This window comes from Mastomys coucha, unplaced genomic scaffold (assembly GCF_008632895.1).
Source record: "Mastomys coucha isolate ucsf_1 unplaced genomic scaffold, UCSF_Mcou_1 pScaffold3, whole genome shotgun sequence".
Lineage (NCBI taxonomy): Eukaryota > Metazoa > Chordata > Mammalia > Rodentia > Muridae > Mastomys > Mastomys coucha.
This window is the reverse complement of record NW_022196909.1, coordinates 51,686,292-51,704,042: the sequence shown is the minus strand read 5'-3', so window position 1 is coordinate 51,704,042 and position 17,751 is coordinate 51,686,292. Positions and strand designations below refer to the sequence as shown.

At 44.2% G+C, this 17,751-nt stretch overlaps 1 protein-coding gene across 1 annotated transcript; it reads left to right on the top strand.

The window, feature by feature from the left end:
- Positions 1-11,296: 11,296 nt before the first annotated feature.
- LOC116074451 (popy Class I histocompatibility antigen, A-1 alpha chain-like) lies at positions 11,297-13,832 on the top strand. The gene is made up of 6 exons (XM_031347025.1): positions 11,297-11,549; positions 11,746-12,015; positions 12,166-12,441; positions 13,012-13,287; positions 13,413-13,520; positions 13,765-13,832. The coding sequence occupies exons 1-6, from the start codon at positions 11,474-11,476 to the stop codon at positions 13,830-13,832; spliced, it is 1,074 nt and encodes a 357-aa protein (XP_031202885.1). The 5' UTR covers positions 11,297-11,473.
- Positions 13,833-17,751: the final 3,919 nt, after the last annotated feature.

Here is a 17,751-nt window from a genome sequence, read left to right as displayed (position 1 = left end):
AAAAAAAAAAAAAAAAAAAAAAAAAAAAAGAAATGCTTTTGTCTATAAATCTTTAGTTAACTACACTCTGCATAGCATTAGGTTTGTCGCTTCTTCAGTTTAAGCGCTTCTACGATAGATGAAAACTTGACTTAGAGAATGAAGAAAATTTTATCCACTTCTAAAGAGAACATCTCTCATGTGTGGTGGCACATGCCTGTCATCCTAGCACTTGAAAGATGGATGAAGGAGGAAATCAAAGTTATCCTCAGCCACATAGTGAGTGAGTTCAAGGCTAGCCTGGACTAAATGAGACTCTATCTTAACCAGGAAGCCAGTAGGTGTGTGTCGTTGATTCCCTGCCAGAGTTTGGGTTCACATTATAGAGAAATCTGAATAGGGAGCCAGACATAGTCACACACAATTCTAACCCCAGCACTTAAATAGCTAAAACAAGCCAGGTGGTGGTGGCACATGCCTTTAATCCCAGCATTTGGGAGGCAGAGGCAGGTGGATTTCTGAGTTCAAGGCCAGCCTGGTCTACAGAGTGAGTTCCAGGACAGCCAGGGCTACACAGAGAAACCCTGTCTCAAAAAAACCAAGTAATAAAATAAATAAATAAAAAGAGCTAAGACAAGAAAATAGCAAACTTTAAGTAAGGATCATCCTGGGCTACATAATTAGTCCCAGGCTGGCTTAGACTGTGAGACCTTGTCTGAACAATTAACTTGATGAACTTTAGAAACTGGTAAAGCACATAGGTGTGTGCGTATGTGAAGGTACTTCTAGAAACAATTACGTCATAAAGTTTCCAAGCTAATGAATTTATGGATTTGGAGTTTGAATAGACTAATCCAATGGGAGGTTGTAAAGCTGTGGAAGCTAGGGCCCGGTTGGAAGAAGTAGGCCACTGGTAGTAGACAAGTCTTGCCGTGGCTGCTTCCTGTTACTGCTCCACTGTACGTCATAGAATGTGAACTCCGCTTTCCCATACGACACCCTCCCTGACACGATGTGAGAGAAAAAGACAGGAGAGGAAGAAAGGAGAAGGAAGGAGAGGAGCCGCTCGTGCCTGGATTCACGCTAGTAGAAGGAGTTCGAATCCCAGAACTTGCATGGTGGAAGGTGAGAACCGACTTGCCCAAGTTGCCCTCTGTCCACCACGGTAAGCAAGAGCTGCGAGTCTCCGGTCTTTGTATCTGTGCTGGATAGTTTTATGTCAGCTTGGCACAAGCTAGAGTCATCTGAGAGGAGGGAGCCTCAATTAAGAAAATACCTCCAGGGGGGGCTGGAGAGATGGCTCAGTGGTTAGGAGCACGGACTGCTCTTCCAGAGGTCCTGCTGAGTTCAAATCCCAGCAACCACATGGTGGCTCACAACCATCTGTAATGGGATCTGATGCCCTCTTCTGGTGTGTGTTTGAACCCAGCTACAGTGTGCTCATATAAATAAGAAGAAAAGAAAATACCTCCATAAGATCAGGTTATAGGCAAGCCTGTAGGGCATTTTCTTAATTAGTGATTGATGGGGGGAGAGCCCAGCTTACTGTGGGTAGTACCACCTGTATGCTGGTGGTCTTGGGTTCTACAAGAAAGCAGGCTGAGCAAGCCAGGAGGAGCCAGCCAGTAAGCAGCATCCCTCCATGGCCTCTGCATCAGCTCCTGCCTCCAGGTTCCTGCCCTGTTTGATTCATGTCCCGATTTCCTTTGATGATGAACAGTGAGTGCTATGAAGTGTGAGCCAAATGAACCCTTTCCTCCCCAACTTGTTTTTTGGTCATGGTGTTTCATATAACAACAGACACTCCAAGGAGTACCAATAAGTGTTTACCAACCCCTAAGCAAATTACTGCAGCCCCAGTGGCTCAAGTATTGACAGTATTCAGACCAGGAGACAAGCACAGAAGGACTGAAATCCAAACTCTGAATATAGCTGGCGATGCACTCAGTGTAGAATGTTTGGCTAATGTACAGAAAGCTCTGGGGTTCGTCCCTTGAATCATAAACAAACAAAAATCTAAACACAAGCTCTACCCAAACTCCAAGCTGACTACTAATGTAAGTATTAATGAGGTATAGAGAAACCGGACCATGCAGGAATTCTGTCCCTAACCTGGTGGGATTTGCAAGTCTGCACATTTTTATTTGCCTTCCCACCCCCAGTCGACATACTTACAAGTGGAATACCTGTAATCTCAGAATTTAGGAGAAATGATTGCAGCACATTTAGGTTACAGGAAAGGATCCTGTTTAAAATTAACAAAACAAACGAAAAACCCTTAACGGGATAAATCACTAACCTCCAGAATTTTTAGTTGTTCTTACGCTTGGAAATTTCGAAGAAATTATAGAAACTAGATGACCACGGAAAGGTGCAAAAGCCTGAGCATAAACTGAACAACCCTTTGTTCATCACTAAATCACGTGGATGCAGAACAAGCCACTTCCGGTGCGCCTTTCTCTCTAGTTTCCACCCAGCATTCCTTTTGACCTCCTTCCTAGTCTCAATTTACCTATTTTGACTTTTGTGACTTCCTTGTCTTCCCGGGATAATGCCCTGGGTGGTTCTGGCTCCTCCCCCATCTTATTTGTGGAAAGTTCTGGGCTAGTTCCCAGAAGGAGGGAAGATACAAACTAGCTGTGTCGTCAAGCCGGAGACTTGTATCGTCAGAGACCACCATCACTCAAAGAAGAGGACGCATCTGTGTTTGCCTGGATTTGGGAAGCACTCAGGCTCTGTGTCGGCACTTAACACAGCTTTTGAGTACTGAGTCAGGTCTCAGGAAGTTTCTGTAAGAGGTTGTAGGGGCTTCTAGCCTCAATGTCACGGCCACACGAGGGCGCTGCTACTCTCAGATTGTGTAAGGGAAGAGGAGAGGATTGTCTGGGAATCAATCCTAAATGACCTACTGGAACCTGGGCAAGGTTTGTAGGGGACTAGATGCTTCTGAACACCCAGATCTACGCCGTAGCTGGAAGAAAGTTAAAGCTGTTAGATAGCATCCTGCCGTATCTCTGAGTATTCCCCCTCTCCAACCGCTTCATGTCAACACTGGACAATGGAACAGATTGTTTTGTTGTTCCAGTTTCTGTTGGTTGGTTGCCGGGTGGGGGGTGGTGTGCATATGCACACAGAACAAGGGATTCAACCCGGGGCACGTATTAAGCAAGCAATCTATTACTGAACAACACTCTCGGCCCCTGAAGACTGTTTTCTAAACAAGACCTTTTAAATTTTAGAATGTATGGGACTGGAGAGATAGATGGCTTAGTGCTTAAGAGCACTTACTGCTCTTGCAGAGGGCCTGAATTTAGTTCCCAGCACCCGTATCAGATGGCTCACAACAAGTCTGCAACTCCAGCTTCTCTGTCACACACACATAAATAAATCTGTTTGTTTGTTTTTGTTTGTTTGTTGTTGTTGTTGTTGTTTAGATTTATTTTGTGTATGAGTACACTGTAGCTATTTTCAGACAGACTAGAAGAAGGCACTAGATCACATTATAGATGGCTGTGAACCACCACATGGTTGCTGAGAATTGAACTCAGGACCTTTGGAAGAGCAGTCAGTGCTCTTAACAGCTGAGCCATTTTTCCAGCCCGTTTGTTTTTTGAGACAGGGTTTCTCTGTGTAACCCTGGCTGTCCTGGAATTCACTCTGTAGAGCAGGCTGGTCTCGAACTCAGAGATCTGCCTGCCTCTGCCTCCCGAGTGCTGGGATTAAAGGCTTGCACCACCACTGCCCAGCATAAATAAATCTTAAAATAAAATTAAGAATGCTTTTTTTTGGGGGGGAGGAGGCTGGTGAAATGGCTCAGCGGGTAGGAGCACCAACTGTTCTTCCGAAGGTCCTAAGTTCAAATCCCAGCACCCACATGGTGGCTCACAACCATCTGTAATGAGATCTGACGCCCTCTTCTGGTACGTCTGAAGACAACTACAGTGTACTTATTTATAATAATAAATAAATCTAAAAAAAAAAAATGCTTTTTTTTTCCCCCAGAGAAATTGCAAAAGTAGTATACAGAGCCTTCAGTTTCTCTGTTTAAACATCCTATAAGGGCTGTCTGCTCTTGCAGAGGATCCAGGTCAAGAGGACCCAGTTCCAGATCCAACACTCACATGGTAGCTCACAGTCCTCTTATGATTTCCAAGGGCACTGCATATATGTGCTTCACATGAGCTCATGCAAGCATACACATACATAAAAATAAATCTCACACTGGGCAGTGGTGGCACACGCCTTTAATCCCAGCACTTGGGAGGCAGAGGCAGGCAGATTTCTGAGTTCGAGACCAGACTGGTCTACAGAGTGAGTTCCAGGACAGCCAGGGCTACACAGAAACCCTGTCTCCAAAAAAAAAAGAATAAATAAATAAATGAATATTAAAAAATAAAAAAATAAATCTCACATCACCATACATTTATTTATACTCTTCAGTTATTACTAATGTCCTTTTTCTTTCCTAGGACATTATCCAAGGCACCACACACTCAGTCTCAGTTGATCCTTAGGGTTCCTCTGTGTGACAATTTCTCTGATTTTCCTTGCTTTTGATAACCCTGACACTTTTTTTAAAATTTATTTATTATTGTAAATAAGTACACTGCAGCTGTCTTCAGACTCATCAGAAGAGGGCATCAGATCTCTTTACAGGTGGTTGTGAGCCACCATGTGGTTGCTGGGAATTGAACTCAGGACCTTCAGAAGAGCAGTCGGTGCTCTTATGCACTGAGCCATCTTGCCAGCCTAACCATGATACTTTTGAGGACTGGTCCAACATACTGAGGGTTGCTAATTTGACTTGAATTTGACTGGGGCCATGCATTTAAGAAGTCCAGAGAGGTAAAATACCGCCTGCACTGTGTCAGGCTTGTGCACCATGCTCTTGATTTGTCTGGGAAAATATCTGTAACTGTGGCCACTGTATATTGTATAATTAAGTGCTTCCTTAGTTTTAAAGAAACTACTGAGTATCTCCCATGGTGGCTAGACTATTTGTATTTCTGTCAGCAAATGAATGGAGGCTTCTGATGGTTATAATTCTTACAAGTACTTGCTATAAAATTCTTTTTCTCATTTCTGTGACCCGATGCGTCACAAGAAGTAACACGTTGGGGAAAAGCTTATTTTGGCTCATGGTCGAAAGGTAAAGCTCACCTTGGAAGGAAAGACAACAGGAGCAGCTGGCAGTGGTACTGGTGGGGTCTGGGTGGATCCAGAAGTAAAAAAAAAAAAAAGGAATGGAAGTGCTCAAGCTGGCTTTCTCCTGTTTCTGTTTTCTTTCAGTCTGAGGATTAAGCCTGTTTGATAATGCCATTCACATTCAGGGTGGGTCTTCTCTTTTCTAAAAGCTCCCTTGCAGGTATGCACAGTGGGTGGTTTCTAAATCCAGACAACTGATAAAGAAGATTAATCTTGAGGCTGCAGAGATGGCTCAGCAGTTTAAGAGAACTGGCTGCCCTAACAGAGGACCTGGGTTCAATTCCCAGCACCTATATGGCAAGTCACAACTGTCTGTAACTCCAGTTTCAGGGGATCTCACACCAACGCACGTAAAAGAAAATTAAGTAAATTATTTTCAAAAAGGTTAATCATAAGTCCATCCCATGTGAACGTTACACCCAAACTATCACTTTAATCTGCCCTCAATCCCCACAAAGTTTGTCTCATAATGCAAAGTGCAGATAGTTGTTGGCTCCTCTGGAAGAGCAGTAGGTGGTCTTCACACTGAGCCATCTCTGTGGACCCACTTTCCACAGTTGTAACAGCTGCACCATTAGGAAATCTAAATCCAAAATCTCCTCAGAAGTTCTAACTATGATCCCTGTTTAAAAATAATAACAACAGCCGGGTGGTGGTGGCGGCTCATGCCTTTAATCCTAGCACTTGGGAGGCAGAGGCAGGTGGATTTCTGAGTTCGAGGCCAACCTGGTCTACAGAGTAAGTTCCAGGACAGCCAGAGCTACACAGAGAAACCCTGTCTCGAAAAACCAAAATAAATAATAATAATAATAATAATAATAATAATAACAACAACAACAACAACAACAACAACAAAAAGTAGATACTCTAATAATGGTATAAAGTTAATATTTCTATTCAGAGAGAGAGAGAAAGAGGAAGGAGGGGGAATAGAAGAAGGAGGAGGAAGAAGAGGAGGAAGAGAATAGAGGGGAAAAAAGGAAAAAAATAGCAAGAATATACTGGTATTGTGGTTTACCCCAAACCCAGCAAGCCAAATGCCAACTACTGAAGTTCTGTGCCCAGCATCCAGAGCCCTTGGTGGCAACATCTGGGCTCCTTAGCTCCGCCTTTTGAAGCACTTTTTGGCCTATCTTTGGGTCTGGCTCAACTGTCTTGTATTTTTGTTGTTCTTGTTTTGAAATGGGTCTTGCTGTGTAGGCAGAGGTTGGCCTAGAACCTGTGACAAGACTTCTTGCTTGACCCCCAACCCCCCACCCCCAGTTTCAGAACTATAGGTATGAACTGTGATGCCTGGGTTAGAAATCTGAGTCATGGTTTGTCTGTTTACTCCAAGTGTTTTGCTAAACGATCTAAACAAACTTTTCAGACATGTTTGTATTAGACCTTAAAGAACCTGAGTACAAACTCTTTTCATTTCCATTGTGGTCAGTAACTCACTTTCTAGTATAAGACCAGAGACCCTGAAGAGCGTACTTGACTGGGCTGCTTCACCTTTAAATATCGAGTGGAAGTATGAATGCAAATGAGGACATGGCTGCTACTAGGAATGGTTGAAAAGAAGTTTTTCTGCTTTTTATTGTAGATCTGAGAGAGAATTCATTCAACTACATACATCTGGAAAGGTACAGACTGAACTGGGCCAAGAGAGGGAGGAGGTGAGAAGCAGAAGAGGAAGTAAAGAGAGAAGGGGCAAGAGAGGAGGAGCCATGGCCCAAGAGGCAAAGGGCGATCCAGCACTTGTAGGCAAAATGGCTGAGTTACACAGAAAAGAGAAGCTAGGGAAAGGGAAGCAAGACCCAGCCCCTGGGTTGGAGAGGTTTAGGTAGGGGGCGGGGCTAGAAATGCTGGGCGGAGCCAGAGGGGCTAGACTAGCCTTGGGTTTCTTTCAGACCTAATAAAGTAGCCACACAATTCTTTGGAAATGATGTATAGGAAAACAAGAAGTGAAAATAACTTTTGAGGGGGTGGAGGGAGGGAAGGGAGAGTGCTAAATCAGGGTCTCACTATGTAGCTCTGGCTGTCCTGAAACTCACTGTGTAGACCAGGCCTCCTGAGTGCTGGGATTAAAGGTGTGTCCCACTAGGCCTGGCTTGGGGAAAAAAATGATTTATTTATTTACGTTTTTCAAGACAAGGTTCTTCTCTGTAGCTCTGGCTGTTCTGAAACTCACTCTGTAGACCAGGCTGGACTAGGATTAAACGCATTTGCCACCACTGCCCAGCAGAATTTTTTTTGTTTTGTTTTGTTTTTGTTTTTGTTTTTTTTCAAGACAGGGTTTCTCTGTGTAGCCCTGACTATCCTGGAACTCACTCTGTAGACCAGGCTGGCCTCGAACTCAGAAATCCACCTGCCTCTGCCTCCCAAGTGCTGGGATTCATGGCATGCACCACCACTGCCCCGCAAAATATTTTTTTTAAAAAATGAGCAAAATGGAGAGGTGCCTCAGAGATTAAGAATGCTTTATCTTTTTAAGCATTCCTGGTTCAATTCCCAGCATCCACTTGATTCACAACCACCTGTAACTCCCATTCCAGAGGATACAGTGTTTTCTTCTGACCTCTGTGTGCATAAACACATACATGATACACATAAATGCATGCAGATAAAACACTCACATATAAAATTAAGTGAATATATCTAATTAGAATTAAAAAAAAAAAACATTGCTCTTAAGAAAGCAAATCTTGGCTTTGAATTTTGCAGGCAGCCTAGCACTACTGCTTTTGTGGGGATGTGTTAAGGGCGTACTCCTTAAATATCAAGACCCTCCAGGAGTTCCCTTCCCCCTCTAGTAAGATAAAATCACATACCCTAACAAGCCAATAATCTTTCCTGGCAGCCTAGAGCTGAAAGTGGAAGATTCAAAACTGGAGTTTTATTGTGATTTTTCTCTAGTCTCGGGTCAGAGAAATTATGAATAACTGACATTTCTGATCCCCTTGAGCTGTCCTTGGAATCAGTAAACAACTGGACCCATTTAATGGTCCAGCTATCACAGCCAAGTCATATCAGGCACTCTTAACGTTGCGGGCTCTTTTGTTCTCTGACTTCTCACCAGTGTATATTTAGAGAGAATTTTGTTATATAAGTTTAAAGTTACCGTATAAAATCATAAGGAAGTGGTTTTACTTCCATGTCCTCAGAGCAGACCTCACACTTCCTACTTATTGCCATTTTGGAAAGTTATCTTGGTGTAGTAGTGTGAGGACAGGACTACACGTGACAGGAAGCCTCATCCAGCTCCTGCCCACACTAATGGCTAATGCGGATGGGCTCCTCCTGACCACAGACCAATACCCTTTCCTGAGAAGGGGAACAAACCTTCCCCCTACGCAGAAGAAAGAATGTCCTCCTCCCTTTTAGCTGGCTTTGTTTTTGCTTCTTCACCCTATAAAGCCAATCTTGTCAGTAAAGGAAGGAGGAAATCGGACTCAGAAGCAAAATACCTTGATTTGCAGAAAACAAAACCCTGAGTGCTATAATTCTTTGAATCCCCTCAGGAAGATGGGTCCTGGTCATCTTTCTTTTACATTCCTTCACACACTGACTGGATATTTCTCTCTGTACTCAAATTTAGAGAGAGAAAATTAATCTGGAGTCCAATACCTGGGGCATAATGTGAATTTCCTTCAGGGTTTTCTTCAATACTTAAGGATGTTTTAGATTCCATAGCCTTTACCCAAGGCTCCATCCATCCTCACACAATATGCTGATAATTTCTTAACCAGATAAAACAGGGTGTCCTTAGAGACATCATTCAGAAAGCTCCTGATAAATGAGGCTATGAAGCCTGGAGGTCCAAATGTCAGTCTCTGCAAAATGCCTCCTCTAACCTAGGACATGAGTTACTTCAGGGCACTTCAAAGCTCAACTCAAGTCATGTTTTTGGGGCTGGTGAGGTGGCTCAGAGGTTAAGAGCACTGACTGTTCTCCTGAAGGTCCTGAGTTCAAATCCTAGCAACCACATGGTGACTCACAACCTTCTGTCCAGCTACAGTATACTCATATACATAAAATAAATAAATAAAATATTTGAAAAAATTTAGGAAGCCTCTGGTTAGTTGGACTATTTAGAGAACTGGGAACCATTAAAAAAAAATCATGCTTTTGATTTTGTCCAAACAAGTGCCCCAAAGAAGCAGTCATGTACATTTTAGGAGCAGCTGGTTGCCACCACCAGTGGAGGCCTAATGCTACCTCTCTCAGAGACCTTAACTTCTTTTGAGACACTGAACTTAATACTGTCCATACCTTTTTATTTCAAATTTAATTTAATTTTTACTTATTCACTTTACATCCCACTTCGTGTCCTGCTCCCAGTTACCCCCTCCCACAATCCTTCCCCCTCCCCTTCTCCTCTGAGCAGACACACCACCTCCACCTCACCCCACCCCCAATTCCCGACCCTGGCACTTCAAGTTTCTTCTAGCTAGGTGTTTCCTTTCCCACTGAGGGCAGACAAGGCAGCCTAGCTATGATGTATTCCATGTACCGGCAACAGCTTTTGTAATAGCCCTCGCTCCAATTGTTCAGGATCCACATGAAGGTCAAGCTCTACATCTGCTACATATGAGTGCAAAGGCCTAGGTCCAGCCAGTGTATGTTTTTTGGTGGGTGGTTCAGTCTCTGAGATCCTTAAGGGTCCAGGTTAGTTGACTCTCTTGGTCTTCTTGTGGAGTCCCTATCCCCTTCTGGGGTCCATCCCTACCTTTGATCTCTCTAGATTATCCAATTTCAAGAAACCTTTCAACCATACTACCACAAAAGACACTGTGAGACAGCCTTTGCCTCACAGATCCATCCAATGGTACTTTTTCCATGCCGATTGGACCCTCGGTCAGCAGGCATGATGTGGAGGGGACAGGAATCCATCTGTCTGGACGTGAAGTGTATCAGTGACAAAGTTGAGATTGTGGTCTATTCACTTTTATTATGTATGCAGTATTCTGCCTGCATATGCCTATAAGCCAGAATGGGGGACAAGATCTCATTATAGATGGCTATGAGCCACCATGTGGTTGCTGGGAATTGAACTTAGGACCTCTGGAAGAGCAGCCTGTGCTCTTAACTGCTGAGCCATCTCTCCAGCCCCCAGAACAGCAGTTCTTTCTCTCTCTCTCTTTCTCTCTCTTTCTCTCTCTCTCTTGATTTTTTGAGACAGGGTTTCTCTGTGTAGCTCTGGCTGTCCTGGAACTCACTCTGTAGACCAGGCTGGCCTTGAACTCAGAAATCTACCTGCCTCTGCCTCCCAAGTGCTCCACCTCTACCCGGCAGAACAGCAGTTCTTAAAGCATGTTCTCAAAGTCACGTAGATGCTTTCTTAGGATCTATGACGTCATGATAATTTCATGCTTTTTTACAATTTACTTCCCATATTTCCTGGCAGCTGGCTAATCTGTTGACATGTTATTATGACTCCAGGCTGAGGAGACCAATTGCAATTGGACTTATTAATAATCATATTATCCAACAGTGATTACTTACAGGACAAAAAGGGTATTTTCACTTGTCTTTTGTTTTGTTTTCTGGTTTTTGTTTGGTGGAGACAGAGTCTTATGTAGTCTATGCTGACTTCAAACTCTGTAACAAAACTGTCTAACACCCCAACTGTTGAGAATACATGCCTGAATCACTATAGCTACTTATCTTTCAGAAAAAAAAATATTTACTCATGTGTATGTGTGCCTCCTTGCCTGTATGTGCACCAGTTGTTTGCAGGAGCCCTAGAAGGCCAGAAGAAGGGGTTAGTACCCAGAAACTGGAGTGGTTGTATCCATACTCATGATTTCCAGATTATCTAAGTCTGAGAAATTTCATCTACAGCTACAAAACAAAATTGTCCAGTATGGATGTTGGAAACCCAACCCAGATCCTATACATTTCTCTAGCGCTATCTTTTGATTTTCAATATGATAAATGCGGGCGGGTGTAACATGCCATATCTCTCTGAGGTCCTCACATTTGTAAAATAATCTAGAGATCCTGGAAACAAAATGTTGAAACCCAGCTCCTGGCACCAGGTGCAGGAGGAAGAGGGTGGTAAAATTCCTGGTCTCTGGTATGACTCTCAGGTCTGCTCTTCAAGGGATGTATGGATTCCTCCTTATCTTTGAGTTCCTTTCTCCAGCTTATGTATGGTCCTTCTGCCTGAACTCACTGCACATCTGAATTCTGGAGGAAGCCATTCATCATCGTGGTCTCTCACCACACACTGCAGTGCTATAAAATCGCTCAGTTCCACAGAGGAACAAAGTCTCAGTCCCTCTAGACCTTCTAAACACCGAGGATGAGAAGCCCAGCGCTTTCTGCCCTCCTACCCTTGCTGCTCTCCCGAGCATTGGCCTTGACCCAGGTTCGAGAAGGTGAGTGCCGGTCAGGAGGGAAACTGCCTCCTGCCAAGGAGAGTGAGGGCATCGGTTGGAAGTGGCGCAACCGAATTGCCTCTCCATCTTCCCTCTCCTTTCTCCAATCTGCATCCTGAGCCCCACGCCCTGTTCCCCTTCTGGCACCAACATCTCCACAAGTCCTGCAAGAAGGATTTATGTCTTCCGCCGCCAGACATCCATTCCTTGCAGTTTTTTGCCACCGCCATGACTCAGCCTGGTTTGAGGGAGCATTCCTTCATCTTTGTCGGCTTCGTGGACGACACACAGTTTCTGTGCTACAACAATCAGGGGGAAAGTCAGAGAATGGAGCCGCGCGTGCAGTGGGTGAAGCAGATGGGGTCCGAGTATTGGGAGCAGCAGACTAGGACTGTAAAGGACATTGAGAAGAATTCCCTAGTGAACTTGCGGGAGGCCATGGGCGTCTACAACCACAGCGAGGATGGTGAGTGACCCCCTTCACATCCTTTTCGGATGACCCCAAGTTCCCGGGTCCTCAGCTCCGAGGTTTGGCCCGAGGCTGAGGGACTCGAGGAGACCCTGGACCGGGTTTCGCGCAAGGTTTTTGTTCCAAATATGACCGGGGCGGGGCCAGGCTCTCACGTCTTTCAGTGTGTGTCTGGCTGCGAAGTGGGGCCAGATGGACTCTTTCTTCGTGGGCATGAGGAGCACGCATTCGACGGCCGCGATTACCTCGCCCTAAACCAGGACCTGCACTCCTGGACCGCAGGCGACACAGCGGCGCAGATCACGCTGCGCAAGTGGGAGGAGGCTGGTGTCTCTGAGCAAAGGCGATCCTACTTGAAGGGCGAGTGTGTAGAGTCGCTCCGCTTATACTTGGAGATAGGGAAGGAGACTCTGCTAAGAGCAGGTACATGAGACCGCGGGGGATCTCCTCCATCTATCCTCGGGCCGGGGCTCAAGGTCTAACTGGAAGGAGCTTGGCTAGAATACTGCTTTTTTTCTTTGCATCTGAAGAGGGAAGAGTGTTCTGGGTTTCCTGATCAAACACTAGACAGAGACTCTCCTGACTTTCTCTCAGGAGAGTTGAGATTGTCTCAGGAAGGAAGGAGAGAAGATCCCTGAACAGCCTTTCCCTTCAGTCTTCAGCCCTTTGTGAGCCATGGGCTTTCTCAGGCCATGTTCTCAGCTCACACTCAATCTCTTTGGAGTCTTGACTCCAGTGATGCTAAGTCTCTCAGCCTTCACCCAGTCAGGACCTTTCTCCTTTCTCCCTTGGGAGTCCTGAAGTCCATCTTATCTGAGTCATCCTATTTCTAGAGCTTCCCAAAAAGTAGATTATTCCAGGTGCCTGAATTTAGAATACTGTATGGTACTTAAATCCTTCAAACACCCATTCCATTTCCAGGATGGCCCATAAACATTGTTGCAGTTCAGGGAAGAATCCAAGATTCCTGAATTGTCCAACTCTTTTCCTCAGATCCTCCAAAGGCACATGTGACCCATCACCCCAGACCCAAAGGTGATGTCACCCTGAGGTGCTGGGCCCTGGGCTTCTACCCTGCTGACATCATTCTGACCTGGCAGAAGGATGGAGAGGACCTGACCCAGGACATGGACCTTGTGGAGACCAGGCCTTCAGGGGATGGAACCTTCCAGAAGTGGGCAGCTGTGGTGGTGCCTTCTGGAGAGGAGCATAGATACACATGTCATGTGCAACATGAGGCACTAACTCAGCCCCTCATTCTGAAATGGGGTAAGGAGTGGTATGGACACAGAGATGATCATTAGAGAAACTGGAATCTCTTCTGGAGACCCTGAGAAAGTCATGGGTAAGGGTTGAGGGCTCACACCTTCTCTTTCTTTCCCTTTTCTTCCCAGACCCTTCTAAGCACACCATACCCATCATGGGAATCACTGCTGGCCTGGTTGTCCTTGGAGGTGTGTTCACTGGAGCTGTGGTTGCCATAGCGATGAGGAAGAGGCGAGGTAGGGAATGGGTTATATCTGAGGGCTTTTGTCTTACTATTAGTAGAAGATATATGCATATAAGTGTGCTGGTGAGATGGCTCAGCAGTTAAGAGCACTGACTGTTCTTCCAAAGGTCCTGAGTTCAAATCCCAGGAACCACATGGTAGCTCACAACCCTCTATCCAGCTACAGTGTACTCATATACATAAAATAAATAAATAAAATCTTTTTTTTTTTTTAAAAGTGTGCTTATCTAATCTAGGATCTTGTGTTCTAACTCTTTCTAAAGCACATTTGGAAAGAAGTGACAAATATCTCACGCTGATGTGATCGAACATGACATTTCAGTTGGGACAGATCTCCAGGCTGGAACTTGTGGGCTTTTCTAGAGTACCTCCCTTCTCTCAATTCCTGATTCTACTATAGTTCCTCATATACTAATTCTAAAACATTCCTGAAGTGCTGAACCCAGGAATTCTTCTAGGATCTCCCATCCTCCCTCTCTCCCCATCTTTTTCTTCCCACAGATGGAAAAGCATGTATTCTGTCTATTCTAAGAGAGTTGACTTTTCCCAATTACTTCTATTCCATGGCCACTTGTCTCACCTCTTGAATTCTATACTTGGGAATGGGAACTACCCCTCTGAGAGTCTAGAAAGGAAGGAGAGACCATGTCCCTCCAACACCTTCCCAAAAGCATTCCTGCAGCTGAGCACAGCATGAATCCTTGTCAAGTGTCCACATGCTGGACTTTGCTTCAGTACACAGTGATAAGGAAAAGCTGACACTGTAGAGAATGTGTTCAGCAAGGGTCCATGGCTACATCCAATTTCCAGGAGCTACAGGGAAACTGCCCCAGCCACAGTGACCTGTACCTGTGTCCAGCACCCGTGTCCAGTGGCAGGAAGTGTATCCTGGGTGGCACCTGGAGTTGATAGGCTTGTGTGTTCTCCTCCTACTATGAATACTCAGACCTGGATCCATAATGAAATAATGAAATTACCTTCAACCCTTCATATCACATATAAAATTACGTTATGTTTAATAAATGACAAGCATTTGAATTCTAGTATTTTCTTTTTTTTTTTTTTTACCTAGAAATTAGAAATCAATCTAGGTGCTTTTCAGATAGCAAATAGGCAGAGGCTTCCATTTTATAAATTATTCCCTAAGTCTTCTGCCTGAAGCCAAGCCTCATAGGAAAGGGAAAAAAACAAAACAAAACAAAACAAAACAAAAAAAACCATGTACCTATCAACATAACAACTCAGGGCTGATGACAAGAGTCCTTTATTGTGTTCTCAAAGAAAAAGAATATATTCCCATATGAGATTGTTCACTCTGGTTGACACTCTGATAATTGGTATCAGTGACCAACAAATCTTGTTCTAAATGATTCGGGCTTCTTCCCAGACTTGTCTTAGATGGTTGAGCAGGGAGCCCCAATATTACTTCCCCCCTGTCTTGAGAAAGGTTTTACATTTTAAAATTATTTTTCTTTAATATTTATTTATTTATTTGGTTTTTTAATGTATGTGAGTACACTGTAGTTCTCTTCAAGCACACAAGAAGACAGCACTGAATCACATTACAGATGATTGTGAGCCACTATATGTTTGCTGGGAATTAAACTCAGGACCTCTGGAAAAGCAGTCAGTGCTCTTAACTGATGAGCTATCTCTCTAGTCCATTTTTTATATTATTATTATTTACGTGTATGTGTAAGAGTATGTATGTGTACTGCCTGCATGAAGGAGCCTTCAAGCTGGGCAGTGGTGGTGCACACCTTTAATCCCAGCACTTGGGAGACAGAGGGAGGCAGGCAGATTTCTGAGTTCAAGGCTAGCATGGTCTACAGAGTGAGTTCCAGGAAAGCCAGGGCTATACAGAAGAACCCTGTCTCAAAAGAAAATAAAGAAAAAAAATGAAGGAGCCATCAGAAGCAGAAAACTTTTTGGGTCCCCTCAAACTGGAGCTAGAGATGATTGTGAGCCACAGTGTAGGTGCTAGGAACTGAACCCTGGTTGGCTACAGTAGCAACCAGTGCTGCTCTAAACCACTAAGCCATCTCTCTAGCCAGGTATTTTTATTTTTATGAAGTTTTGCTTACTTATTTTAATTTGTTCATCTGTGATTTGTGTATGTATCATTGCTTGCATGAGTGTGCACCATCCCAAGGAGACCAGAAAAAGATATTCCAATCTCTGGAACTGAAGTTCCAGGCAGTTGTGAGCCACCGTGTTGATGGGAGTAACTGAACCTTCCTTGGTCTTTGGCAAAACCAACAAATGTGGTTAACTACTTAGCCACCCTCTACCCTTCCCCCATCTTTATTTTGGCAGGGTGTCACACTGTACCCCAGGCTGGGCTAGAACTCACTATGTAGCTATGAATGCTAATCTTCCTGGTCGGCTTGACTGGATTTAGAATGGCTTTGAAGGTGTTTTCTAGAGAAGATTAACCTGAGGCAGGGAGAGCTGCACTGAATGATTTGGGGGCCCAGATTGAAGACATGGGAGGAAGAGGAGGAAGCCAGATGAGATCCAGCATCCACACTCTCTGCTCCTGATGCATGGAGATGTGAGTCCAGGAACATGCTCCACCTGCCATGAGCTCCACCATGCCTCTCCTTCCAGGGTGGAATGTACCTTCTTAAATCAAAAGCCAAAATAAATCCTTTTTGCCTTGTCGATTCTTTTAGATTTTTTTTTCATTTGTTTTGTTCTTACATTAATGAGAAAAGTGAGTGATGCAATAGTTTAGGTTGTCTGTCTACTCCCATAAATCATCCTGCTTCTGCCCTAGTGCTGCTATTGTAAGTAATGGGGACTACCATCTGCTATAAATTCAGTAGGACCATGTGGGCTTATTAGAATTCTATTAGGAAAATCACGACCAAGAACTATGGAGCACACCCAACTAATGAAGGGGTACATCTCCTTCATCAGAGGCCCAAAAAGATGTGGACATCCAGCACTGTAATGCCATTGGTCCCACACCAGTCTGTCATTTGACCCTCATGTATGCATCAGTGACTGACAGAGAACCTGGCTATCCCTGGGGCTTTGGCTCAGCTATGTGGATGTGGACTATTTTATTATAATTTGCCCATCCTCCTCGGATCGATCTGAACCTATTTGTCCATTTGTCCATTCCTTTCCCTAGATCTCACCCCCTCTTTTTTTCCCACTGCAGCTGGACTCATTTCTCAGTCTTTTGCTCAGTGTCTGACTCTATAGCAGCAGCTTCCTCCCATACACTGTTTGGGTTCCCTACTGGGATGGTTTGTGTATGCTCAGCCTGGGGAGTGACACTATTAGAAGGTATGGCCCTGTTGGAGTAGGTGTGTCACTGTGGGAGTGCACTTTAAGACCCTCATCCTAGCTGCCTGGAAGTCAGTATTTTGCTAGCAGCCTTCAGATGAAGATGTAGAACTCTCAGCTCCTCCTGTACCATGCCTGCCTGGATGCTGCCATGTTCCTGCCTTGATGATAATAGACTAAACCTCTGAACCTAAAAGCCAACCCCAATTAAATGTTGTCCTTATAAGAGTTGCCTTGATCATGGTGTCTGTTCACAGCAGTAAAACTCTAACTAAGACACCTATCCTATCAATAATATTTATTTAATTATGAAAATAAATAAATAATATTTATTTAAGGTTTTTTCCTTTTCTGTGTATGAATATTTTGCTTGCATGTATGTCTGTATACAAGGTGTGTTCCTGGTGCCTGCAGAGGCCAGAAGAGGGTGTCAGATGGCCTGGAACTGGAGTTACAGGTGCTTGTGAGCCACAGCCTGTGTGCTCAGAATGAAACCAAATGCTCTTAACCTGGGTCATCTCTCTAGATCCCTTATTTCTATAAGCCCACTTCTGAAGCATCATGAAATGCTACTGTAACCTCCTTAATCTTTTCATCTATTCTGTGACCCTCATCTATACATGTATTTATTGTGTGATATGTCATATTTAAGATAATATCAGTAATTAAGATTGGAATAAACGGGTATGGTTTTGCTTCAATTAGATTACCAAGGAAAGCCATTTTAGCTGCCAAATTCCCACCTTGGAAACTGAATTCACTTACTGAATTTATTGTAATTCAATTGTGACATTTTGGAAAATTACAAGCTTGTTCATCTTTCTATTTGTGTTGTTTGGTTTGGTTTCTTGAAACAAGGTCTCTCTGTGTAGTCCCAGCTGTCCTGGAACTCACTCAGTAGGTCAGGCTGGCATGTGCCACTATTG